Source organism: Vidua chalybeata, chromosome 7 (genome assembly GCF_026979565.1).
Source record: "Vidua chalybeata isolate OUT-0048 chromosome 7, bVidCha1 merged haplotype, whole genome shotgun sequence".
In the NCBI taxonomy this organism is placed as follows: Eukaryota; Metazoa; Chordata; class Aves; order Passeriformes; family Viduidae; genus Vidua; species Vidua chalybeata.
In genome coordinates, this window is record NC_071536.1 from 10648689 (window position 1) to 10675783 (window position 27095).

The 27095-nt window shown below is 39.1% G+C and overlaps 1 protein-coding gene across 1 annotated transcript in view; it reads right to left on the bottom strand.

Moving 5' to 3' along the window:
• Positions 1–27095, bottom strand: part of HECW2 (HECT, C2 and WW domain containing E3 ubiquitin protein ligase 2) — a 143136-nt gene that overhangs the window by 72687 nt on the left and 43354 nt on the right. Inside the window, exon 2 of the mRNA XM_053947323.1 lies at positions 24752–25092. Coding sequence (XP_053803298.1) covers positions 24752–25043 — 292 coding nt within the window. The 5' untranslated portion in view covers positions 25044–25092. The remainder of the gene's footprint in view (positions 1–24751; positions 25093–27095) is intronic.

The window sequence follows — 27095 nt, forward strand, 5'->3', positions numbered from 1 at the left end:
CACCACATAAACCTGGTTATCCAAAACAGCACTACCAAAAGTGAGCGGATTCTTTAAAAACTCCAGTTATCTGAAACATGGAGTTTTAAACTATTCAGCATTCTCATTTCATCTAGGTAAATGAATGAACACATTCCTGAAAGTAAACATCTCATCTAACATGCTCTGGTTCTGAATTTCTGTATTTAATCAACTGGAGAAGAGTCTGTTCATGATTCTAAGAACAAGGATGGATATTTGGTATATTATAACCATGAGGTTTTTTTATTCTTATCTTGTTCAACAAATGAACAAAGCCTGAAGCAATGAAATATACCTTTATTGGTGAGATTTCCAACAATAAGGCACAAGCAACTGTTATTTGGTTTTTAAATCAGTCATAAAGCAATGTCAATGGTAATTTTTACAAGGATACTAGTGAGCTTCAGAAAAGGTCCTCCATGAACTGAGTCTCAAATTCCCAGCTGGTAGTTACAAGAATGCAGAACGCTTTCTTTCACTTTATTTAATAAAATCCCACAATTACAGAAATGCCTGGATTTTCAGCCCTTTCATGAAGGAACTGACTCCTTTGCAGCAATGAAGAGTAAATCATTGATATTCTGCCCACAGGCATGCTGCCACTGCAACAGAAGGTGGTGGAGACAGAGAGCTGGAAAATGATAACAGACCACTACCTGTCAGCAATCGACTCAAATTACAGAATTTATTTTGGTCAGCTTTGACTTTCTTCTGAAACAGATGGGTTTTTTCTACTTTTATGATGTTATTCACATAGGGGAAAAATAAAATTACTAATGCATATGGAGAAATAACTTCAAACATTAGTTCATGGATTTTAAAAAGAAAAACTGAAGGAAAAAATACACAGCATGAAAACACTGAGGTACACAATAATGACAAAAATCTTGACAAAAAAAAGGAAGTGTTTAAGAGCACAAAGAGCAACAGCAGAATTATCACTCCCTCATGTCTTCTCTTCCCCCAAACATAAATGCACACACACTCTTTCCCTCTCTCCAAATATATATATATTCTTTTTTTTTCCATAGGGAACTTTGATTCTAAGCAGTTCTATTCTCCTTTTAGCACAAAATTGTTGCTGTTTGTGAAACTGGCGGCTGTTCCAGAATCTGGGCCAAAGAGTAGATATAAATATCCCTTCCCAGAACATAAAATATGCAACAAAATACTGTCTTACTGCATCAGTATCTTGTCCAATAAGGCTACACTTCTGAAAGAAATAAAACAATGCAAGATACACAGTTTCTCTCTATCTTCAGTAATTCTTAGACATAAAATACTACAGAACAGAACTTCTCAGAGCTGCAACCCCTGTACAAATTAGAGTATATGGGATAATGTTTTATAACAAAAAGTGGGTAATAATAAATGTAACACTGTGTGGAATTTCACTCTGAGTAATGCTCCTTGAAATCACTGTAAAGCAAAAATATTCTGACAGTGTTTTCTTTATTTAACTACTAAACAATCAGCCAAATCTGTCATTAAGAAAAGTTGCACTGGCGCACTGTTGGCTCCTCCTCAACTTGTCCTCCAGGACCTCCAGATCTTCTTCTGCAAAGCTGATTTGCACAGAGTCAGCCCCCATCCCTTCCCAGTGTCAGGGGTTACTCCTGTTTGCCCAGTTCTCCAGCCTGTCTGACTGCACAATCGTGTTTTATCATCTGCTACTCCCAGTTTTGCACAAGGATGTTACGGAGTGTTGGAAGCTGTGCTAAGCCAGTGTCTGACATCAGGAATCAGGAGGCTTCTGAGGAGTTCACATTTTGTTCTTTGTGTCTTACATCTTTCATTCTTTCTGTCTCAGGAAAAAAAGATAAACTACCTGAAACACATAATCTCACAGAGACATCTTGCATAGATTAAAGCAATAAATAGATAAATAAGATACAGTCTTTTATAAGACAGATGAAGAGGAACTGCTAGCAATTAATTATCTGAAACAAGCCTTACAGTCCCAGTGCACAGAGCAGGCAAACCAGCACTCATCTTCTGGTCCCTGTTTCTGTTGTCAGTAAAGTTTTGTGATAAAAGGGTTGCTTCCATCAACACAAATGATTTTTATTCTTCAATATACCAAAACATTATAAAAGTCACAAATTCCTGGTGTGGAAACATCATTGATGTAAATTTTTTCCTGTGCAATAAGCAAAGGTCGCTATAACAATCTAAGAGGTTCAAACTTTTGCATTCTGATCTCTTTACTCTAATACATTTATAAAGATGCTCATACCAGAGCAAAGGTGATGTTAATAGATTCTGGTTGTCAGCTTTAATTATATACATCTTAACAATTTTCATCTTTCACTACCATATATGGCTAACTCACAGCTCTTGAAAAATCCATGCTTAGAAAAGCTTAGCTCAGAAAAGATCAATCACGTTGGTAACATCATTGTATCCCTGCATAATTCTCTTATCCTCCTTGGGGATTTACATCCCAGTCTCTGATTTTTCATCCCTTTCTGGAAGACACTTTACGCAAAATCTTTTCAAGTGTTTGTATTGTTCAGTTTCAATTCAAAGTTTTAAATTAAATTCATATTGTCAGAATGTTGACTTCTTTCACATTTTAGGCTGATGTCAATAATTATTTGGCATTGAAGATGTTATGTGCAATGCATTCAGTTATTAAGAGGAGTATTGGTACTAAGCTTTTAAAGCATCACTCTCATTTACTTCTCTAGGCAAGTGTTCTCTTACAGTGAGGATCAGCAGTGCTGGAAGGCTGGAGAACAGCAAGGCTGCATCTGGTTTTGTCCGAGGCTGAGATGTGTGGATCTGCTATCAGTTCCTCTCATAAGCATCCTACCAAGAAGGGTCACTCCCCTACCTATTTTACTCCATCATTTCACTCAGTCTTTAAAAGTAACAGGTTTGTGGTTAATCTGCATTGGAGAATATTTCTGAACTTGATTTTGAGCCAACTTCAGGAGATCTCTAGGATGGCATTTCCAATGTAAAACAAAAAACTAATTGACATGCATTTTACTGCATTACTTCCAAATACCTCAATCTCAATGCCAGCAATTGCACTCTTTTCAGTGTGAGCACAGACTTCCAAGCAGTAAAACACACTGTCACCAAAATGTAAGACTAACAAGAACATTCCAAAGAATACATACAGTGGATTTTGGGCAGATGACTGGGAAAGTCTGCAACACTAACTTTTGTGCAATATTTTCACTTTGGTAACCTCCAATAATTTTAATTCTAGAAATACTAGAAATAAAAATCCATGGGTGATCAATAAAGAAGTAGCACTGTGTTTACTGACATAATGAACTAAATATATTTTTTCCTTATAGCCAAAATATGCTTAAAAGCACTTGGAAACTGTATCAGGACACATTCAAAGGAGAAGATAAATTTTATCACCCGAGACCTCACTCCTTTTCTAGAAAGTCAGTAAGTAAATTAACAGGTTCTACTGCAAGCAATTACTATAATAAATCACATTATGTCAATCAATTTAAAATATACTAGGTATCAGTTAGTACCATATAAACAAATATTAACCCACTAAGTCAGAGCTTGTTTCTCTGATTTTCAGAATTTTCCATCTCAGCCTGTGAACACGGGTTACCTGGTAGAGCCAAAATATTTCTCATGAAAGACAGCACCATTGCTGAAATTAAAGATCAACGCTTGGTTGTACCTTCTAGCCTTACCTGGCCATTCCAAAGGATGCCTGTGGATCCTAAACTGCATTCCTCCATCAGAGCCCAATTAACAAATTGAAGAATAAAAACCAGTAACGTTTTAGAGGACGAATATTGAAAACAGCATCCTCATTCCCATTCACAACTAGTGCTTTCTACAGAAGTTGCCTTCTGGAGCCAGCCCGTGCAGCTCAAGTTTGGAGGCTTTAGCTCTGTGTTAGCACTGCTGCATAATCTCAGCTCCACGAGGCACGTCTGTCCTCTCCCTTCCTCCTGTCATTTGAAGGAAAGGCTTTTAGAAGGATATTCTCCAACTCCGCGGCAGTTCCGAGCAGTTACACGCCATCATCTGCTTTTTTTCCTTTATGCCAGGGTTCCTCTGGGTTCAAGCAGAGGAACTGCCTGAACTTAGCCCGTGCTAAAATACAGAAGGTATTGCGTCCTTCAGGCTCCGCTATTTGCAGCCACTCCCCTCCGAAGGGTACAGGATGCTGAAGCCCCATCCTCCCTCCACTTCCTTCCTTGCCTTGTCCATGGGAGGATTCCTCAGCACGGCCACGGCCCCGCAGCACGGGCGGGCTGATGTAAACAGGAGGATCCTGAAATCCTAGAAATGACGGCAAGGCAGCCACAGCAGTGAGCACAGCAGGAGCTCGCTGGAAGTGCTGGCTTTTGTTTACACAGTATTTTGCTGTCCGCATGACTTCCCCACAAATCCAGTTATTTCAGGGAAGAGGGGACTGCTCCATGACGTCTGGCTGGGATGGAGCTGCCTTAAACCCAGGATAGGTCTGCACAGGGCAGGAGGACAAGCAGGTGGCAGAGCTTCCATTACTACCATTACTACCTCTCCTCTTTCAGGGTGGTAAATGCCACCTTAGGGCAGGAGCTTGGACAAGCCTCTATTGCCCCAGATGCTCCTCAATGGCCTCCTGGTGGAACAACTGCAGCTGACCTAAAACTCCTTCAGCCTGTGGCAAGGACCCAAACCAAAGGACTGCCAAAGCAGTCCCAGCACCTCAAGAACAAAAAGAGGTCCTAAAGGAATCTGCAATTTCGTCTATAGCCTGAGATCAAATTTTTCACAACACACATTTCATGGAATTGCACACTTGTGGAGCTGTAGGTTCAGGCTCTCAAAGCAAATCTTGGTTTTCCTAGTAATACTCAGATTAAAAAAAAAAAAAAAAAAACACCAACCTACCAAAAAAACCCCTTCCACCTTTTAGAGGAGTATCTGTTCTTACTCAGCTTGAAGACTTTTCAAAAACACTTCCAGTCAAAGAAATTAAGATGGATTCTTTGCTAATGAAGAGATGAAAGCTAACATATTGCTTTGTGCTTGCGTGAGCACCTCTAGGTGCTTCAAAGGACAGAAAGTGAAAAAACATCAGAACTGGAATACTGTAAGAGAAATCTTAACACTCTGCTGTGTACTAAATGGCTGGAAACATTTCTCCTTCAAATACCAACAGAGCAACCCCAAAAAAAGTTGAGAACAAAATTCCTGGACAGTCTTTAAAGCTCCCTAAGTAGCTACAAGATCCTATTATCACAGTTCTCTTTGCTCTTTGGGACACTTTGGAAAAAACTTGGAAAGTAACAGAAATACAAGACACAAGTCTTCAACTGAGAAAAGCAAGAACAGAAAAGAGGCAGAAAAAGCTACCAGAGATGCTCTTACAGCCTCACACAAGAGAGAAGCTGCTGTTGCAGCTCTTCCTGAAGGTAATAATGCACTGCCAGAGGGTGCTGGGCAACACTCTGAATTCCAGCCTGGACACAGATTTTGGTCCTCTGGTGCCACAGTCCTGCTATATTAGCAGTGAAGGATCATCAACATCTAGAATCATGACCCATGGTCAGAAAACAAAGAGGTGTTTGTTCCTCACACCACAGCAGCAGTTTTCCTACTGCACAACCAAATTGAAGGTTCGTGTACCTCCACTGATTGCCCCTGAGCTGTGGGCAAGAAGCAGAAAGACTCCACTTGCATTCCCTCGTGTGCCCCCCATGACTCACTACATACATTAATATGTTGCTGAATTTTATTGCTCTTTGCACTATATTGCTCTATGAAGCAAGAGACATTATTGATTTTTCTAGTTGTGACTGACAGGATGGCCAGGAATAACATCAACTTCTCTAACACTTCACTCCTACTTCAGCTGCAGAAGCAGAGCACAGACACCATACTATACACCCCATCCAAACACTGACTGTGAAACCTTTTTGCTATTGAAACTTAATAGAGTGGGAAAATCCTTGCTCTCATTCTCATACACAGCCTGTATTCTGACACTGGCCATTTCTTTCTTTTCCAAGAATTGTAACACTACATTTTGACTCCTTTTTTATATACACTAACACTTCAGCATGGGGATCAGAGCATCTCCATGTGTCCTCATACAATGTGATATTTCAGGGCACAGCAGCAGCTCAAAGGATTAGTTAACTAGAATGCAAGACACAAAGATACTGGAAAAAAAAATACAAGTCATTTTTTCAGACATATGACAGTACAATGGCAGGAATAAAGTGGAATTCCACTTCTCTGTAGTCAAAGTAAAGGCATCATTGAAATTCAAAGCATTCAAAGACAAAAATAACCCCTTTCACCCATCTTACTGGCAGAAATTCAAAAGCATAACAAGAGGAAGGAAATGACCTCAAGCTTAACATCTTTCCTGAAAATCTTATTAATTCTCCTTCATAAACGATGTGCACTTCATTCCCATCTACAGTTCAGGTTTCACACATGTGCCAGCCCCATGGTACAAGTGCCCCGTGCACCATGAGCCACCTGCCAGCTGACCTGGCCCACCTGGAAACCACATCCTGCACAGCACACGGACACAATGCTTGGTTGTTCCTGCACTGCGCTACTAAAGACTGGCTACAACAAGAAAGGCATAAATGTTAGAGCAAAAATTAAGCTAGAGAGTGACACTGAATAAACTCTGACAGATGGTACTGCACACCCTTAGATATAAAGACTATTAGCTGCTGAATGATACCACAGAAGACTCCCAACATCTTTACAAAATGCTAATAAAATTATCTACCATTCAATTCTTGAGGACCAGCTAGATGTATGTGGGGGGAAATATGGCACAGGGGGTGTTTCAACCTCTTCCTGAAAGAAGCAGCACACAGCTGAGGCAAAAGCTTCACCACCTCTCCTGTCAACTCACAATCACCTCAGCTGCTGATGGTTCAGGGAAAGTGATGTCTGCATAAGATGGTGACTGCCAAAAGCAGTGGCCACCAGGCAGGGAACAGTTTGGAAATTCAGATTTAGGCCACCAATGGCTACCAAAATTGGATTATACCAATATTCTAAGGTACTACAGTAACTTAAGAGGTTATTTCATTATAAAGATGAGAGGATACAAGGACAGCGAAGATGCAAGCAATGTACTAAGGAAAAGAGAAGCCTGTCTCTTTCCTGTAGCATCATTTCATTTTTTCTTTTAAGCACTTCACTGCATCTCACATCTTGTTAAAATTCAGATAAACTCATCTTCACCACCATAATTCCTTCTCAATATGCTCCTCACTGTTATATCCTGTCTCTAAACACATCCTGACACTCCCACAATCCTGTATCCTAAAGGTGTTTTTCTTGCTTTTAACAGTAGCAAGTCCAAGGGCAAAACCCAAATCCAGACTCCACAACAACCAACCTTGCGTACACCAATATCTTAAAATCCTGTTATTCTGGGACAAGACTGTTTAGAATATCTAGAAAAACAATTAATTTTTTAATTAACATTAAAAAGTTATTGTGGGGTTAAATGCTGTCAGAGCTAAACTAAAAAAGAAAAAAAAACCTGTATGTAAGCTTTTCTGTGCCATATTAAATCTGCCAGTCTAAGTTTATTGTGGAATGTTTTTCATAATTTTCGTCCTCAGCCACAGCCTTATATGGTGTCAGATAAGCACTTGTTTGCTGGCAGCACATGAGCTGCTGAGCTTGCTTTAGCTGCATGCAGAAGAGGATTGTAGCTTCCAAGGATAAAGGGCATGCACTTTTATCTGTGACCACATTCCCATCACAAATCTTTGCCAGAAAAACTCGAAAATATAACAAAGTATTCCTGCTGTGGAAGATGTGATACCAGCAAAGCCATGCTCTTGTCTACATAGCCTATCCTGCCCCCGGGAAACTCTGTTGGTAAATAAACATTACCAATAAATGCACAATTTTGCTACTAGCACAGCTGCACTTACAGAGAGGCTTTCTGTGCTGTGTCTGTCTTCATACACATCACATGTAATCCAACAGGCAGCAGAAAAAGTAAGGGGTCATTTATTCGATGGCCTTCATGCTGGTTTATTTATTAACCAGCAAACATCTGGTCCTTATGCAGACACCCAGTGCAGAAAGGACCCAGAGAAAATGGCAGTTTTGCTTAGTGTTGGTTTTTTTCTGGTCAAACATTTCTCAAGTGGAAACAGTGGGAACCACTTCAGGAAAGGCCATATGGTTATGGCCATCCCTCTTCCCTCCTTCTCAGCCTCAAAACGTACTTGGAGCAATTCCTGCTCTGCAATCACATTATTCCCATTCAGTCTGCTGCTGCTCTCTGGCAATAGTCACATTTTCATCTTCTGAGAGTGGGAATATTCAGGAGAGGAGAAATTTGGACAACACTGAGTGGATTTCATACACAGTAGATTGTACTGAATGATGTAATGATCTCTTCTGGGTTTAATTTCAGTAAAATATGGGCTCATTTGACAGCCATTACTAGCTCATAAACTAACCTTAAGTGCACTTCATTCTGCATGTAGATCTTCTGTAAATTACTTATACCTCAGAAACAGGCTTTTCTTGTGGAACTATCAGCAAACACAATTGCCATAACTGAGAGGACTTAAAATAGAGTTGATGACTCTGTTCTATTTTTACTTTTTTGTTGTTTGCAAATTTAAAAACTAAACACCATTTTGAATTATTATGAAATGTACATCTGCCCTTTAAACACCATACATATCACTACAATGCACATGTAGGAAAAGCACAACAGGCTAGAGGAGATTTCAAAAACATATGCATGTTATTTTAAATCTGTATTTTGAAACCATTGCCACGTGTCATATGTTCTGTTTATATTAATGAAATTTTAAAATCAGATAGGAAACAAGTACTTGGCAACTGTCTATTACTGAAACATTCAGCTTGAGTACTCACCTTTATTTCCGGGCAGCATTTTGCAATATGCCTCATGTTGGCTACCCATGAAACAGAGTAAAATTCATTACAAGCATATTTGCTGTTATTGATCTGTAGGTTTGCACAGAACATTGCCTAGTTTCCTGCTTTCCTTTTTTGCTCATCCTTCTGCTCCCTTTTCCTTTTTTACTCCAGCTTTTCAGCAGAAGAAAGTACCCTGTTTTATACAGTTTACAGTAGCAATGATAAATTATCTGAAACCCAGCCAGTGGTAAGATGGATTCCCTAAGAAGTAGCTAAGGGAAGTATCAAACCTGTTACTACTTATCTAATAAACTACAAAACTAAGGGAAGTATCAAACCTGTTACTACTTATCTAATAAACTACAAAACTTCTTGCCCTAATTAACAGGAGCCATTCCATGTCTAATTATTAGCAGCCATCCTGTTTCCCTTGCCCTACAACTTAATAATGACACGTGAGTACTTTATAAATTCACATAAATTTTGCAACCACTTTTTGACAAGTATCATGCTTATTTACCCTTTTCATCCTCTGGTCCTAAAAGTAAGGTGATGATATATTGTAAGCATCTATAATTTAGGTTACATGGCCTTTAGGTTAATAAATTTATCAATTCAAAAAACTCACCTGACAGATGATCCTCAAAATTGGTGAAAAGCCAAAACTAGTTACTCATCACATCAATAATTTGAAAACCTCATTCTACCTTACTCAAGTGACACAAATCCCTCAATTTCTGCAATTATCGTCTACAAAAACTGACCTGAATTCACTGGGGCATTATCCACCTGACGTGCTATTTTCCCGTTCATATTCTAACCAGACCTATTACTGGCAGAAATATTTACATTTTACAAACACTAGAAAATATTGATACAGCTCAAAGGATGAGCTCAATTACTTCAGATCAGTCACTTCTCTATGTCCAATATCTTGATCATCAAGACCTTCCAGGTGCTACAAACACCAACCAACCATAAGCAGCTACACCCTGAAAGTAACCTCATCATCTTTACCTATCAAAATAAAGGAAGCCACCAGCCCAAGAGCAGTGTCATTCAGCAAGTACTCACACTTCTAGCCCTCTAATCATGTCACAACTTTCAATGAAAGAGCTGCAGGCCCAAATAATTCATTAGGTATTTATAATACTTCTGAACAAACTGCAAAAAAAAATTTTTAATGTATATATACAGTCAAAAGGCTAAGTTCAGTAAACATATTTCTTTTCTAGACAGAACAAAAACATGCAACTCAGATGAAAGAGATTAAAGGTATGTATTTCTTCTCAAATCCCTGCAAGGGCATAAAGTATCCTAATGAGCTGAAATCTCATTTGTGGGAAGCTCTCAGATGTGTGATGAGAAGGAGGCGCTCCCTTGCCAGATGGCTTATTCTGCTCATGGCCATGAAGGAGAATGACTGTAACCACAAATCCGAATTAAGCATTTTAACTGCCCACATATGTACACCCTCCAGCAGTTCCAACAAGTAGCTTTTGCCAGTGAAAGTTTCTACCAGAATTACTGCAAGTTTTCTGTAAGACATATTAAAAAAAAAAAAAAAAAGATTAATTGATCATTAGCAAGGATGTTAAACTCTGAGCACAAACCATTTTGTTACAGAGCCAGCATCACCCAAAAAGCAGACCCAGCCTTTGCACACAGTGATCCAGCAGCTGCTTTTATGGCCAGCTAGTTTGACGTTCTCATTTTGCTTTTGATACTAAGTCCCAACTTCAGCTTTCCCCACAGTTCTCTTTCCTTTCCTGGAATGAACCAGGAAAGAGCAAAGTATGTGCCAAATACACTCCCCAAGAGCCCGGTGGAGTTCATTTAACCCTCAATCACTTTTGCATTTTCAGCCCTTGTTTCACTTGGTGTTTACTCAGACTTATTTCTTTTTATGGTATGTGAGTGTGTGAAAATGCTATTTATTGCAAGGAATGAGGGCTAAAACAAGAAGCAGTACACCCACAGAACAGATCAGACACACAGAAAAAAGAGTTTTCCTACACACAACAGCTGACATCTAGGAATCCAGGAGGTTAGTTTGGGTTTTGCATTCTCAAATGGTTGATGGTTTGAACCCTGAACTTATTATGATGGTACAGAGATCTCTGAATTTTCAGCAATGTGGCATCCTTCAACACTGGGTGGAGAGAACTGACTCATCACTGAAAGGAGAGAAAGGACAGCCTTTTGATTCCTCAGCTTTAGTTTCAATTGCATTTGATTATTGCTTGCAGTTTCTGACATTGATCAAAATTCTTCTTAGTCTGTTCCAACCTTTTGACAGTAACAATATCAGCCAGCACTTCACTTTCAGTGTTCAAGTCCATTCCCAAAAATACTTTTTTTTAGGGAAAACAAGTTTTCTTTGCCAGTTTCAAGCAATTACTCACTGCCTTTTAGAAATTCTTCTGGTTTCTGAAACTTGTCAAAAAACATTCTATTCTGTGTCTCTGCAGCACACATCTCTTAAGGATCTTGTGGGATTTAATATTCCCTTAGCAGCTGTTGTTTTTAAGTTTATCTTCAATATTATGGGTTGTTTAAGCAGGAATGCAAACTAGTCTATTGTCATTTGGCAGTAATAGGTTTCTCAGGGAATTTATTAGAAAGCCAGGGAGCTTCCTGGTTTGGAATACAGAAAAATGTTTATATTTTGACAATATCCTTTTGTCATGCTTCAATGTCTCAGTAATTTAACTCAAATGTAAAAGCGACCAACAAAAATAATAAATGGTCCAAAAATCTGAGTTCATTATGAAGCCCAACAAGCCTATTACAAAGCAAACATCTTTTCTAAGCATCTCCTACTAATGTTGCACCTGAAGTAAAATACTCTAAGTGTTTCCAAATACATATTTTGTTCCAGTGAGCACAGCCAGAACTACTCAATGCAGTAGCGTAAATCCAAGAAGTGGGCAAGCAATATACAAAAACAACAAAAAAGGTATCTATGGGTTTAAAAGGATATAAAAACTGCAAACAAAAAAATCCATTCACATTGGTTATAGCCCACCTAACTAGCCACAGGTTTGTACAGTGAGCTGTAAATCTTGCTAATATTTGTGAACCAAGTCCCTGGAACATAATTTTCAGCCAAGCTGCAGTATCTACAGCTTACAGTTTCTTATATTTTTGCTTAATTTTATATTGTGTGTCACTGATTACTTGCAAACACAGACTGTCCCATTTGGGGATCTGGCACTAACATGCTGACATTGCAGAATTTAGCAGCACAATTAGTGAAGCACTGTAGTTACCAGGAGAATAGGTTCTTTGGATGAGCATATGACTGAAGTCTGACCCAGTTCACTTTACAGAAGCACATCATGTTTTTCTCAGTCCCGAGCACCAAACAGTATAGCGTGCTTATACACTGAATTAATCTTTAAGCAGACCCAGGATAATCCAGAAATAGATCAGGAGCACTGCACATTCCAAATTTGCACATACACTTTCAAAGATGCTATTTTTGCAAGGTATACAGATGGAGGAAATAGAACGTGTTCACTGCTGTCTCAGTGCCTGCATTCTTGCACTGTCCCTGACCTGATTCAGGTTCCCTTGGACTGCAGCCCCGGGCTTGTTTGACAGACATGCACAAGGTTTTTATTGGTTCTTTGCTGAGACCACCAAACCTATTTTGTCACAATGAGCCAGGAGTTTGTCCTGATGGTTTTAGCCACCTATTTTTGCTGATTTTCTCTATCACACTTGGGATATACCATCCCCTATGCTCAAGCTAGAGCTGCAAACAGATAGGTACGCTGGACCTGCAAGTCAATCTTGTGTCAAACATTGTTTTTCTTTCTTGCATTCCTGCCAAATTAATCAATAATTTCTTCAGATCCTTCAACAGAGATGCTTCTATTGATGCAATGCTTTTGTTTGTTTTTTAATAAACCATGACTATTCTGTCCTTTTGCCTGCACACACCTGCTACTTTACTCCTAAAGGTTGTATCAAAAAGCTTACAGATCACAGTACCAAACTACCACGGCCAACACATACTCCAACAAGAGAAATATAGCAAATTAATTCTTCATGACCACAAATTACAGGCAACAATCACTGACAACAACCACAAAACCAGACACAGAGCCCTACACTTTATTCTGTCTTCTTCCACTGCAGTTGAATTTGTATTTTGTACCTGCTTTTATGCAACTCCCACTGTTTTGAGACACTTTACACACCAACAGGGTCAACTCCTTTGCAGATGTTCCAGGCTTTCTTCTCTCTATGTGGTGGGCATGTATTCAGATTTCCCTCGAGTGCCTGACAGTGCACGTCACCTGTCTGGAGACACACATCATCTCCGTTTAGAGATGTGGTATTTATAGCATTGGGGACTTTCTGTGTAATGCACCAAAGCACGGCAAGCTGGCTTATTACTTGCTGCCTCAGAGTTCAAAGCTCAGTACCAGTACTTTTTAAATATTAAGGGCCATCTGGTTTTACTTTTAGTTAGGCTCATCAAACAGAAAATCCCAGATCATGGCGTTTGGTGCTGGCTTTCTCATTTCTGTCCCTGAGTCACTGAGTAATCCTTGGGAAGTAAAGAAAAACCCAAATCCTGTGCCTACCTACTGTATAAGACAGATATGTTACTAAAATGGTGTCCTCTTACTTATTTTTAATCTAACTATATAAGACTGCAGTCAGTTGCCAGCGCAGTGACTCAGCAAAGCCCCAGGCAAGGAAACTCCCTGCTGGGACTCCTGCAATCCAAAGGGAACGTGGCCAGGCACAGAGCCTTTCCTCACAGAACAACCTCACCTGCTTTGGGCACCTGCAGGACACTCGGGACACTCGCAGCAAGGGCTCATGGAACCAGAATGCAGATTGCTTGTGAGCAATAAAATAAGGACCAAAGCACTTCGCCTATACAGCCATCAGATTTCAGTGTTGTTTTATGAAAGTTTCGTGGTCCTCAACTCAACACCTTTACATTACTCCCATTAATTTACACTTAAATTCAACAACATCCCTAATTTTGCATTAGAGAGCCTGCCTGTCACCTCCCCATCTGCACCTCTCGCACCAATACCTGTCAGTATAGAAGCAAGCCCCACATTCCTAACAGGAAAGCTCACGTCTTGCTGGGGTATTTGTCTCCCAAGTCATTTTGGAACATGGAGCCCGTATAACTGATTTTAAGAGACTATCTGTTAATTAGTATCCACAGAACTATCACGTGTGTCTGTGATGTTGAACACAGTATCCTCTATTCAGCAAGCAATTATTTCAGGAGGTTGACTCATTTCCTTAAAGCTTTTTGAGCTATCTGTTGTGACTGAAAAAAATTCAGAAAATTTAGAAGTACTCAAGGAAATGAGCCAACACATCCTGGAAGAAATTCATCCAATATACACACACAATAAGATAAGTCAGTCTTAGATTTCTAAAGAAATGAGCAGGAAGGAGTTCTAAAAGAACCTGAAATATTTTCTGTGAAACGCAATGTTTGTTTCCCATCCTTGTAATTCTCCTTACGCTCCCTTTAAAAGCAACATACTAATCAGGAAATGGTTTTCCTAAGTTTGTTTTCTCCCTGCAAAGGCAAAAAACCTTCCTGAAACAGTTTAGTGGATCTCCCCTATACTTAAATTAAAAACACTACTGTATGTGTGCATTATGAGAGCTTTCAGATCCTAGTGCTTACTCCTAGAGGCACAGAGTCCATGGTCAAACCATATATCCAAGAGAGCCTTTTCAGTGAGATGAGTAACACAACACTGAATCACCTCATCAGAGACTCATTACCTTCAGGGGTTTCCAGCTATGTATCAATGTCTCAACGCACTAGTAAATATTCTTGACTATCAAATAAGCCACCTCAAAGTAACTGGTAGAGTTCATGCTCTAACTAAACAGAAGACAGTTTTCCTTTGGAAACTTAAATGGAATTTTATGACAAAGTCTTGATTTACTACATTTAACTGCAGAGCAGTCCTAAACAAAAGGACATTATCTAAAAAATAGCATCTTACAATGTATTCTGCATCATATGGCATGCAGTATATAGATAGAGTAGAGGGGGGGAAAGGAGGTTGGAAGATCACTCATGATTTCTGCAATCTACTTCAGATGAAGACAATTTAGAATTTCCAACATAATTTAACTTCTGAGTAATGCACTGATGGCATAAACAGAGTTTTCGAGTAATAACAAGAAAAACTGCTAATTTGTCTTCAGCACCATCCTGTCACATTCAGAGTAATAGGAATGATTTTTTTCCCCCCTATAGATTGCCAGATCATTTTTCTCACATTTCGGCTTTAGTAGTTTTGTAGTGAGATGGATGACTACTTCACAGTTAAGATTTACCTCTTCAACAAAAAGTATGCAAATATAGTTATTTCTCATCACAAATATTTAAGTTGATGTCATGAAGCTGAGAGAAATGAAGCCAAATACTGCTTATGATAAGTACTAAATAGCTCTACAGATTAAACTGGATGAGACTGAAGCCAGAAGAAACACAAAGGTCATTTTGCAGTTCTTCAGAAGCAGTATCATTTCAACCTGTGCAAAAAGCATCATCAGAAGTCAAGAAAGGAAATAAGAATTTTGCTTATTTAACTTTTTAGCATAAAATCTCTGAAATAAAAAGCACTCTCCCCCATGGTGTTAACATGCAACAGCAAAAAGGAACACAAAACTGTAGATTAATGAAGGCAAGTTTTATTAAGTTGTGTAATTATCTTGAAAACATCTACATATAATATTTCCATTATTTCTTCTCCATTTCCAGGAGCATATTCTTATAAAGCATTAATTTCCTGGGACTCTTCAGGCAAGGAACAGAAACTAGAATTGAATGCAACTAGAAACAAAGGCTCACCAACTCAGCTACTCCCAGCAATACAAGTAAATCCAGACATAAATAAGTAATTGCAAGCAGTGCAATTAGACTCGCACTCCTTTTACAGCAGCCTACAAATCACATCCCGTCAGAGCCTCTCTGCTGGGGTCACTGCTGCACATTGCAGATGAGCAGGTCCAGTGGCAAATTACTGCCTCGAGGCTCCCTCCCACTCCTGGTTCCACACTCCTGCAGGTAACCCCAGCTGCTGTCCCCCAGCCCCTCCGAGATGCTGAACTGGCCCAGAGCTGTTTGCATTCCTGGGAGAGTAAATGCTCTGCCAGCTTAGCACTGCTGAGCCAGCACCCAGCAGCACCAAGCACAGTCACCTACGTGACTCCGAAACAGAGAGATTTGTATTTAACTGCTAGAGCAGAAGAGAAGGAGTGCAATCAGTTCAACATGCTGTAATTAGGACTGCTTTCCAAACCCCAAACCTTTCCTGATCTGATCGACTCAGATTAACGAATGCACAACAAAAGCCATAGATCTTTGCATCCCTTGGGGCAGTGGTGCTGATGTCAGCTGGAATGGCCGGGATTTCACTTCTCAACACATAGCAGGGGTATGTTTGGTTTGGGGTTTTCAAAGGAACTGGACAATGTACTTTTCACCCTACAGCTCAAATTTACAAGTTTAAGAACACATCAGAAAAATTGTTGTTGCCTGCACATTAAGCACAACCTCATCAATAACTCCTAAAAATCTTACTCACTGTTGACTTTGGTAGATTGTTGCAACCTTATTCAGTATCTGGGAAGCAAGTGTCTTTTTGGAAGTCTACTAAAATTAAGAGATGTATCTATGTTGAAAAATTTGTCAAACTGAATTTTCCCCCACCCTGCAGGCTTCCATCTGCTGAACTATGTCATGCATGAACCTCTAGATACAAATTAAACTACAGTGAACATAATTTTTTTTTTTTCTTTTTTAATGAGGTCATTGCTGGATATTTATCTCGGTGACAACCAAATGTGCCTACTACTGCACTATAATGTTTTTCTACACATATTTCATTTTACAAAGTCAAACCCATTTAGGCTTAACTAGCTTCATATACAAGAAAGTGCTTCCACATTTTATGGCAAACATAAAACACTGATTAAGGTCCTGATTTTGCAAGGCATGGAATGAATTGAGTTCTTAGTCCTCTTCACAGATGACACCTATTAGGTCCAAGCTTTCAGTATTCCCCTCTTGAAAATTATCCTCAAGTGTGACTTAAGTCACATGAACTATATTTTTGACCACCAGATGAAATTTAAATTCTCAAGGAATGATACATTTAATGGAGCATGAGAGCTCATACCATATCTGAACAGATATCAGTCTTTTTCCTACAGTACATACAGAGTGACTACCTTACTTATATGGAAATTGTAGGTTCATCTTTTTCGTTACCACGCACTGGAAGACAAGGGATTAATTTCTTCCCAATGTTAGGGTAGGAATCACAAGGGCAATGAACCTACTAATTTTTATGAACTTTCTAGGACTACTGACACATTAGTGATCAGTGACTTGAAACATGACGGAAGACTAAACAGTTTGACACTAACTCTGAATGACTGCCGCACAAAGGAGGCAGATCTCATGAAGAGAGCTTGAGCAGACCTTGAAACAAAGCTCAGAAGCACAGGGTTTGCTTGCCTGAAAATCAGCTGCCCATTACAGTGAGGGCGATGGGGTCCTGGCTGCTGCTGGGCACAGAGACAGGAAACGCTGCCAGTGCAGCCGAGCCCAGGTCCTGCTGTGCCCACAGGGTGAGCGCCGGCGAAGCAGTCAGTGGAACTGCACAGCTCCAGCATCTTCACCCCAAACCCAGAACCTCCCTCATGCCAAAATGGCAAATCCTACAAGGGCTAGGTACCACTCTGGCCCACATGAAAATTTTTTCATACCAGAGAAGTTTCAGATCTGGCCATTCTCTGTGTCTTTTCTGTCCTTCAAACAGCATAAATTGATGAGCTTTGCTAGGAAAGGAGGCCTATCAAAATCAGTATTGGCACCTGTGTTAACCTCCTCCAGTTATAATTTAAGAACCTGTGTATCCAATATCAAACTCTATTAAAAATTATATTAAATGTATCTGCCAATAAAGTGTTAGCTTCAGAGTCCTAGTATGTTTGTGTCTCATCTTTTCATGTCCCACTGACTTTACCTACACCAGTCACATCCTTAACATATCCTATTTAACACTCAGCTTATAACATTAATTAATTCAGATTCTTACAGCCATTGATAAATCCGTGCAGACACAGGAGCCAAGAACTTCATAAAAAATGTACAGGAGGAATTCTAACACTATGCATAATGCAAAACTAATCCATAATCTATTTCTCACATGAAAAAAAAATCAATAGATGAATTTATGCAATTCCTTTTTCAATCTGGTTACCACTGACTTGGAATAACTGTTTTCCCAAATTATTTTGAAAATACTGTATGGCATGATGATTTAATGATAGAAAACAGCACTGGAAATGTCTTTAAAAAAATTAAATCCAACCTCCTTCAAACAAATTAAAATACAAGCTGACACAAGGCAGTTTTATGGTAAAAGGGAATATTACAAATCCAGAGGTCCACGTTGTTTTTCACTATCCAGTGTTTGTATTTGCCATCTTCCCATCTGCTAGAACAGTCACTTCAAAAAGTCAGGGTGGTGAGAAGACCACTTTCTATCCAAAGGATTATAAATGTTGTCATGCCAAAACCTCCTGCAGTGGAAAGATACTGACAACACAGCTGAAAATGTCCTCCCTGCAGCTACATTTGTCTAGTTTTCAGGTCAGGGCTATCTGAAAAACTGAAAAAAACACCACAATTAACTGAAAAGTTTGGATGTTCTGGCAAGACCTTTTATGTCACAGCTTGAATTTATATATCATCCTTCAAGTTCCTACATTTTGGGTGTTTTAGCAGGGAATTAATTATTTTCTCCTTAAAACAAAAAATTAGTATATATTTTATAATGTAACGAGTATCTTTTCAGGCATCTGCTTTATGCAAAGAAAAATACATAGAGAAAATACTTTCTATCCACATCTTCTAATTTTCTACAGTTAAGAAATGGTATTATGCTGTCCATACACTGATTTTTGAACAAAGTTCACGAGCTCACAACTGAAGAGGAGAAATTCCATGTTGGTGAAAAAAGAGCTTTGTATGTAGGTCAGGACCTAGGCAGAACTGAAAGAATAAAACTGGAATGCAGTACCTGGAGGGAAAGCTTCTGAAGACCCTTGGTTTATTATACAGGTTTTTTTAGACCACTGAAGCCTCACCACATTTTAGGATACAGTTGTTATATTAGACTGCCTCCACTTGTCATTATCCCACTCAAGAGGTAGCCTTTCCCTAAATATTACTAAGTCATCAGCAAATGAAACAATCAAGGCAGCTTTTTCTGGCATTATGACTGATGACAAAGAGCACAATGCCAGCATTCTGGAAGTCAAAGCCAGAGACTCTCATGGAGCCAGCTGAGGAAAGATTCTTCCACAAAGAAACTCAAGCCAGTGGTTTACAGACCTTAGCAGCAGCCACAATGAGGAATAACCACAAATTAATAGTTCTATGCCTAGCAACTAGTCAACAGACATGAACAGTACTGCTAATGTTTTAAAGTACGGAAAAGGAAAGAACAGAACAGGAAGGGAAAAAAAAAAACAAGTGAATAATCAGAATTTTCTGGAAGATAATGAAGATATTACTTTGTATGCTTCCTGTAATGCAAACCAAATTAATCTTCTAGGAATAAGGTATTTTAACATTTTATAATCTCTCTGTTTAATGTGAGCCTCTATTTTAAGCGTACTAAAGGCCGTTTATGCAAAAGCTTTTTTCTTTTTAATCCTGTCTGACCTGAAAAGGAGAGGCTCCAAACTCCATTACCCTAGGAAGCTTAGTATAAACCCAGAGCCTATCTAAATTGCCCTATATAACTTCACATCAGGGGCGGGTTTGTTTCTTCTTATTTTTGGTTGGTTTTCTAATTCTATTTTGGATCCATGATGTAGGTATAACAAAAAGCCAAGCAGCTTCTGTAAAGCAGCTAATGGAAACAAATACAATGACCTTTGATAGCCAGCATTTTGAATGTGCTAAGGATCTCTAGAATGAGGGCATGCAGCTCATAAATAGGACTCTGGAAATTAGGACAAAAATAGGCCAACCTGAGTAATTTGGCAATGGGAAATAATCTATTTTAACCAGAAATAGGGTTTGCTTCTCTCTGCTGACTTTTTATTCCTTATTTTGTACTTCCTGTTTTCTTTTAATATGAGACTTCATGACAACCCATAACACTTATCAAGATGCAACTTCCCTTAGCATTCCACAAGCAGTGGAGAGTCCACCTGCTCATCTTTTTGAGCAGCCCTCACTTTCCAAGAAAGTCCTGGAAGTCTGTTGCTACAATAACACAGTAGCAAGAAAACTGGGATTTCATAGTTCCTTCAAACTGAATATCCATTTATCTTCTTTGATTCCAAATGGGGCTAATATTTGGCACATTACTCACTACAGGATTCCAGAGCTTGACCACTCTTGTCATAGCAAGATGCAGATTCCTCTTAGATACAGGAAATAAAAAACAACCTCCAATATATTAAATATTGCTTGTAACAACAATATTTTTTAAAAAATTAAATAAAAAGCTGGGTTGCTACTGAACAAGAAACCCTTATGGATCTAAGAAGATGCGTGTTAAATTCTGTAGTCTTCTACAGCTTCAAAAGATGGTGGCTTTCAGTCTAAATCCTAATTAAAAATTGAGAATTTTTGAGAAGAGGATTTATTCCTTCCTTATTAGGACAGAAAGACTGAAAATTTACCTCTACTTCTCAAAGGAAGCACAGGCCCAGTATCTGTACTAAAAAGCCCTCTCTTCAAACTTCATCATGCTTGTCACTCTCAAGTGACAATCCTCATTACCAGTCCCGAAGAAAAAACGACAAGTCCATTCTAGGCAGAGCTTAAAGCTGAATCCAAAATTATAAACCTGTGTTTCAGATTTGACAGTTTCACATTTCACACAACACTGCCTGGTTTACCCAAAGAGAGCAAACAACATTTCTGCCTTGCACGCAGCCTCGGTGGGACCCCTCTGTGCTTTCACAGCTGTGCTATCTGCACTCCCTCACATCTCGCCTCTGCAGACAGAAAGCTGCTTTAACAAAACTTGATGGACAAGACTGTTCCAGAAGTGCTACTGGCACTTTTAAAAGTTCAGCCAGTACAAATCCAGAAATAGCCAGGAAAAAGGATGTTTGCCTTCACAGAATGCACCATGTCCCTCACATACACTTTTCTTCTCATAATCCTTGGGAATACACTGGGAAAGAAAAAGAACATGCATACAAAGCTCAGTAAGAGCTTGTTCCTCAGCAAGAAAATTGGCCATGTTTTCACATGCACATTGATGAAACTGAGGAAGATACAGGTATGGTAAAAGTGAGCAAACTCACATATACATATAAAAACATTCTTTAAGACATGAAATTCTATTAAAACTAAGCATGAATTTAGCTACGTAGAATTTTTTACTTAGGTTCAATTCCTTGTATTTAAGCATGAAAGACTGAAAGTTTCTGTACAGGAGTATCTTGTGAATTAATGTCTCATAAAATACAGTCTTTTCTACAAAGTATTTCTTCATTTATTACTTCCTTCCTTTTTTTTTATAAAATAACCGGAAGTCCCCAAAAAAATATTCACACAGACTTTAAAAAAAAATTAAAAATCAGTCCTTAATAATAAGATGATTCTGTGGTTTTCCCCTTGGGCTTTTCTCATTTAAAAAAAATAACATTTCTTTTCATAACCATTTAGCAGGCCAACTGAAGTTGTACTGTACTAGGAAAAGCTCCATCTACAATTCCCTAGTGAAAGCCAATCAATCAGCTGCAAAGCACTAACAGCAGAGGCAGTGACTCTGACTGCTGACAGTCTTGTTACCAAGTGCACCAGTCCACGCTGGGTGAATGTGTGCAGTGGGCTCTGGTCAGCCTCTTATAAAGAAACTTCTATTAAGAACTTTGGTGGGATTTCTCATGAGCCACTGCAATTCTGACCATGCTCAGAAGCATAGAACTGCCTTCTCATTATAGAAAACTAATGAGAACATGCTAATTGAGTAAATTAATGAATGAAGAGGCAAGACAGCTTCCAGTGCTCCATTTTCAATTCCTTTTATAATGGCTGTAACTCTGCAAAACTTAACTTGAGCTGAAAATGTACCTGGATTGCTTCAGACCTTTGCCAAACCTCTCTGTGCAAATGCCTAAGCTCAGAATGATGCTCATTTTAGAATACTCACCTTCTCTTCACAGAATTAACAACCACTTTTTCTTCTAAAAACACTGATCCAGATTGCATGGCAGTTAATTGTACAAGCAACACTAAAAAAAAAAAAAAGCTATAGGACTGTGCTTTTGCATTTTAAAATAAGAGCACAATATTTGCCTTTTCCTGCTCCTAGCTCCTCGAAAAACGGTGCTTTACTAGAAGACATAGGGGAATACTGGAGGTACAGCAGCAAGCTGGCAGAGCCCCAGTGCTGCCTTGTGCTAGTAACCACACACAATTCCCAGTGCCTTCAGGAGCCTGTGCCTGAGGGGAGACTTAAACGAAGTAATTTTCATTTTAAACAAAGACCAGGATGGAGAACCTCAAGCAACCGCAATACATGTTAATAACATGTTTGAGAATAGACCTTTTATTCTTAAAAATCTTAACCAACTAGCATGCCTCTCCTGAGAAAATAAGAAGTGTCTTCAATTTACAAAGGAGTAAGTGGAAACTGGAGGTACTTCACAGCTATTGTCATGAAGGATGGAAAATCCTGGATTATACCTGTAGAATTTAACTTACCTTAACTGCGGCTATAAAAGTTATGCAAATTATAAGGTTTTTTTTAACACTTGAAAGAGTTGATCAAAAAATTTACATCAAAGATAGACAGGCATGCCTATCAGACTGAGTACGTCCTTACCTCTGTTGTTAAAAACTGTACAATTTTATCATTCAGAATGATGAAACCACAAGTCATAAGAAAGACTCTGCTCAGGTCTATTTTAAATTAGTAACAAAACTCACACCACCATTCACGGATTTCAAGTGGCAATGGAGACAAAAGCTTCTGGACCTTCCTTCATTTAACAAGAAAGCATCCACACACTCTGGTATTACATGGTCATATAATGGGCAGTTTAGGGCCAAGAAGACATAAATTTGGGTGTTCCTTATAGGTTTCTTACCCTGTGGTAACTTAATACTGTTTTGTACTTTAGGGACTCAGTAGACTCAATGTAGAAATATTTTTAATAATGAAAATGAGATAAAAACCACTTTCAGCCTAGAGTAAGAACCAATATGAATTTTACAGAGTTGCTGCATTTTAACTTATTGAATATCAATCCTGAAGTGCTGTGAACCATAAAAAAACAGCAAGAAAGACTTACACCTTTATGCAGATGAAGCTCTCAATGTATTTAAATTAGAATGTTTCAGCTCATTTAGCAATCTGTGCATTTTACAGCACAGATTACACTTCAACTGCTAATGCTGTTGGGAAGATCCATTCCTGTTTATTATGGAGACACCTCATTTAGGTGCCTTAAAGGTTAGTGCATATCCACAGTTTGTTCCAGGAGAGACTGCAGCTTATGCAGCAACTCCAACACAGCTTTTATAGCCAGGTATACACTGGAACAGCACAAGCTAATAATGCCCACTATGTGGAACTACAGTCATGTTGGAAAAAAATATCAGACTAAAAAAAGAGAACTAGAAACAACATCTACACAGAATGTAACATTAAGTGATGCAGAGATGGAACATCTTGGGAAAAGGTGGCACAGCAGGTATTCCTCAAAGATCCTACTGAGGCCAGTTTCATTGCACTGCACTTAGTCCCAGCCAGATATAACTTCAGTGGTCAGAACTGTTTCCATCAGTTTCTGCTATAGCTGCTTCTGGTAGTTTGAATTCACCGTTCTCTGTACATGAGTAATTAGGTCCAGAGAAGCAGCACAATCTTGGAACAAATGGACCCATCGGTCCCACTTAGTGAGCACTGGTTAAATTCAGTGCACTGGTTAAATTCAGTGCAGTGATTCCTGAGGAGGAGACTAAAGCCCGTGTGCCACTCCAGGTACTGGCTGTGCTCCCTTCCTAGCAGGGACATAAAGGCTGCCCTTTGGGCAGTTCCAAACCACACATGCAGTAGGGACGTTTGCATCCTTGATTAAACAAAACACAGAGGAAAATCACAATGCAGATAGGTTACTGGTGCTCTCAGCACCAACTGACCTACTGATCCACCCTTCTGGAGTCACATTATTTGCTAATGCACACACAACCCATAGACCCTTGCATGGCAGCCTAGAGCTCTTTCCAGCTCCTCCTATGAAAGAGCCTGAACAGCACAAAGAAACCCACACAGACGAATCTCTGGAGAGGATTTCCTTCTACAAAAATTCCTCATAAACAGAAATTTTCACTCCTTCAGAATTAATGCTATTTCAGTTCTACAAAATCAAAAACTTATACAAATAATAATGTTGCTTTTCACAAATGATAAGAGGTTATTTGTCCAAGATAATGTATAAACATTGGACTGTAAGCACATCAAGTTACATGATGAGTATGATACTTCAAATTTTCCAGTCTGTAAGCCAGCCACCAACAAAAGTGGAAACAGGAAACTGTATGCATATTTATTGTTTAGGAATAATGCATTTCATCTTCTAGCAGGTCATTGTGGAACCAGATCTACATAAACTAGAATCATGTTTTTACATAGCTCACTGCATGGAGAAAAGCAAAGAGGAACCCAAGGCAACTCTCTCCAGTTGTACCTCAGCTTTATCCATAGATTAATTCTGTAGCATGCCAGAATACCTATCAGAAAAGAAAATATGAAGTAGCAAAACAGCAAGAAACACACAGAAATATTACAGTACAATTTTGACTTACCTATGTGATAAAGTCCTATCCAGTCCGTTGGATCTACTTCTTCCTTAATATCCCAGAAAATGATGAGGTTCTGAGACTGTCCCAAGGTATATTCGTACATGCTGGCTGTCAAACTAGACCTGCTATCTGAGGTCACTAAATCAGTGTCACTGTTGGCACGCTGCAAGTTCATGTTCTCGGGCATGGTGCCCTGGGAGGCCAAGCTCTGCAGGTTCTCGGGGCTCAGGGTGTACCGGAGCTGCGGGTTGCGACGGCGCACGAACAGCAGGTGTTCTCGGGCCGAGCTGGCCATCTCTTCTCCACTTCTGTCAACTCACGTAAAAAAGTTGTTGTTCAGAGATCTATCACAACAAAGGAAAAAAGACAGTTTCAAGTGAGACAGGAGATGACTTAGTCAGTTATCAAATGGAGAAGTATTAGTGCAAAAATGTTCCCACAGAAGCCTGAAACAGACCGAGTACAGTATTTCTCTTCCTTGCTCTACCACTGCAAAGAATTGAGTGTCTGTACATTAAAAAAACACCATGATTCACAACAAAATACAGAGTTAGCCACACACCATGAAATAACATTTATAAGACAGAAAACAGCAGAAAGCAAATTGTCCAAGACAATCTATGAAGCAAGAACAGCCTCGGTAACAAAGCTAATGTGTGGCCTTAAGAGTGAGTAGCCTTAAGAGCAAAGACACAATGAGCTTGTCTTCCACCATCAAAATCCCAGCAATACATGATGTTTATGGTAGTTTCAACAATACCCTCTATGCACTGTTTGATCAGCATGAGTTAAGGTGTCAAAGACTTATTTCAGCAGAAATAATGTATCCCATATTTATGCTACTATAAAATCATCTTGTAAGGATTTCATCTCATAAGGTACAAAGCATAGCTTCCAAGGTCCTCTATACCGTTAAAAAACATGTCAAACCATTGACTGGGGTACTTTAGACTACAGATATATATCCAATTAGTCCATTCATCTGTGCAGTCAAATTTTTCTTGTCTTTCTCCATCCGTTAGAAAACAGAGGCCTTAGAAATTCAAGACAATTTCTTCAGCAAAGGAGCTGTCATTGACTGTTTTCCTCCAGCCCTGAGCACACACTTCCCTGAAATACCTTCCCTGAAAGGGCCATGCCAATATCATTACACAATACATTCTGAACTAGAACTTGCATTTCATTATCCATTACTGTCTACATTACTACATCTAAATTACTGTCAATTGAAAATAAGCCCTCACATTACTCACAACTTTTGATAAATCATAACTCATCTTCAATTTTCTTTTCAATAATATTCCAGTGTATGAATTCTTCAAGCATACAAAAAAATTTTCTCCTGTTTTTCAGCTTTTCTTAAATTGAGATGTTTTGAAACACTAAGAACTAATAAAGGGGAAAAATAAAGTTCAACTTATCCAGCTGTCTGCAGTATACCATACACTGTATGTGATTCAGCATCAAATAATGCAAAAAAGGAAGGAAAGAGAAATTCAGTTCAACAATTCTACATATACAGAAGTGACATAGAGACGACCATGTTTACTTCAGAAAGTACATGACACAGTCTTTCCTGACATGAGGAATATTTTGGCTGCATACACGTTTTATTTCTGGTGCTGGATGTCAGCAGGGTTCAATACCTCCTCTCTGCCATGTTCCTGCAGACTCTGTCCCTGGCACAAGGGTCAGTGGGAAAAGGGGAACTTTGGTAAAAAGGGTCTTTTTAAATCAGAGTCAGGGAAGTTAGTATCTTGCTTCTCTATGCAAAGTTTTATTCACTAGATCTGAAAATCTCAGAGTGCTCTGAGACCAGAAAGGTTGGTAAAAAACAGCTACCACCTTCCCTACAAGCCAGTGAAACACACAGGGATCAGCCCTGTGATGTGACACCACACATTACATTTAAGTGTTAAATGTCACATTGACAGAGTTCTACCCCCAAGTCAGGAGGTCCTGATTTGCTCCTGAGGCTGCCCACCACAGCAAGCAGCTCTTGCTCCTGCCTGGGAACCACAGCCCTCAGTGCCAGATCAGGCAGTATTAACTGAGTGACAGAGAACTATTACATTTCTTGTCTTCTGTCCCACAGCCACAGGTTTATGTCTTTTTGAACTGCCATATGCAGTGGTTTTATGGCAGTAAAATCACTGCACAGTAAGTGTCATGCAGGCAGACTACAAGTTAAAGACAAAGTTGTCTTTAATGGGAGGGATAAAGAAATTTCCTTCAGCTGCAGAGCCTTACACTGTACCCAGGGCAAAACTGGCATTTGTTGGAACATATTGAAAATTTATATGCGGCAGATGGACAAACTCATCTATGGTTAAGGACACATGAGAAT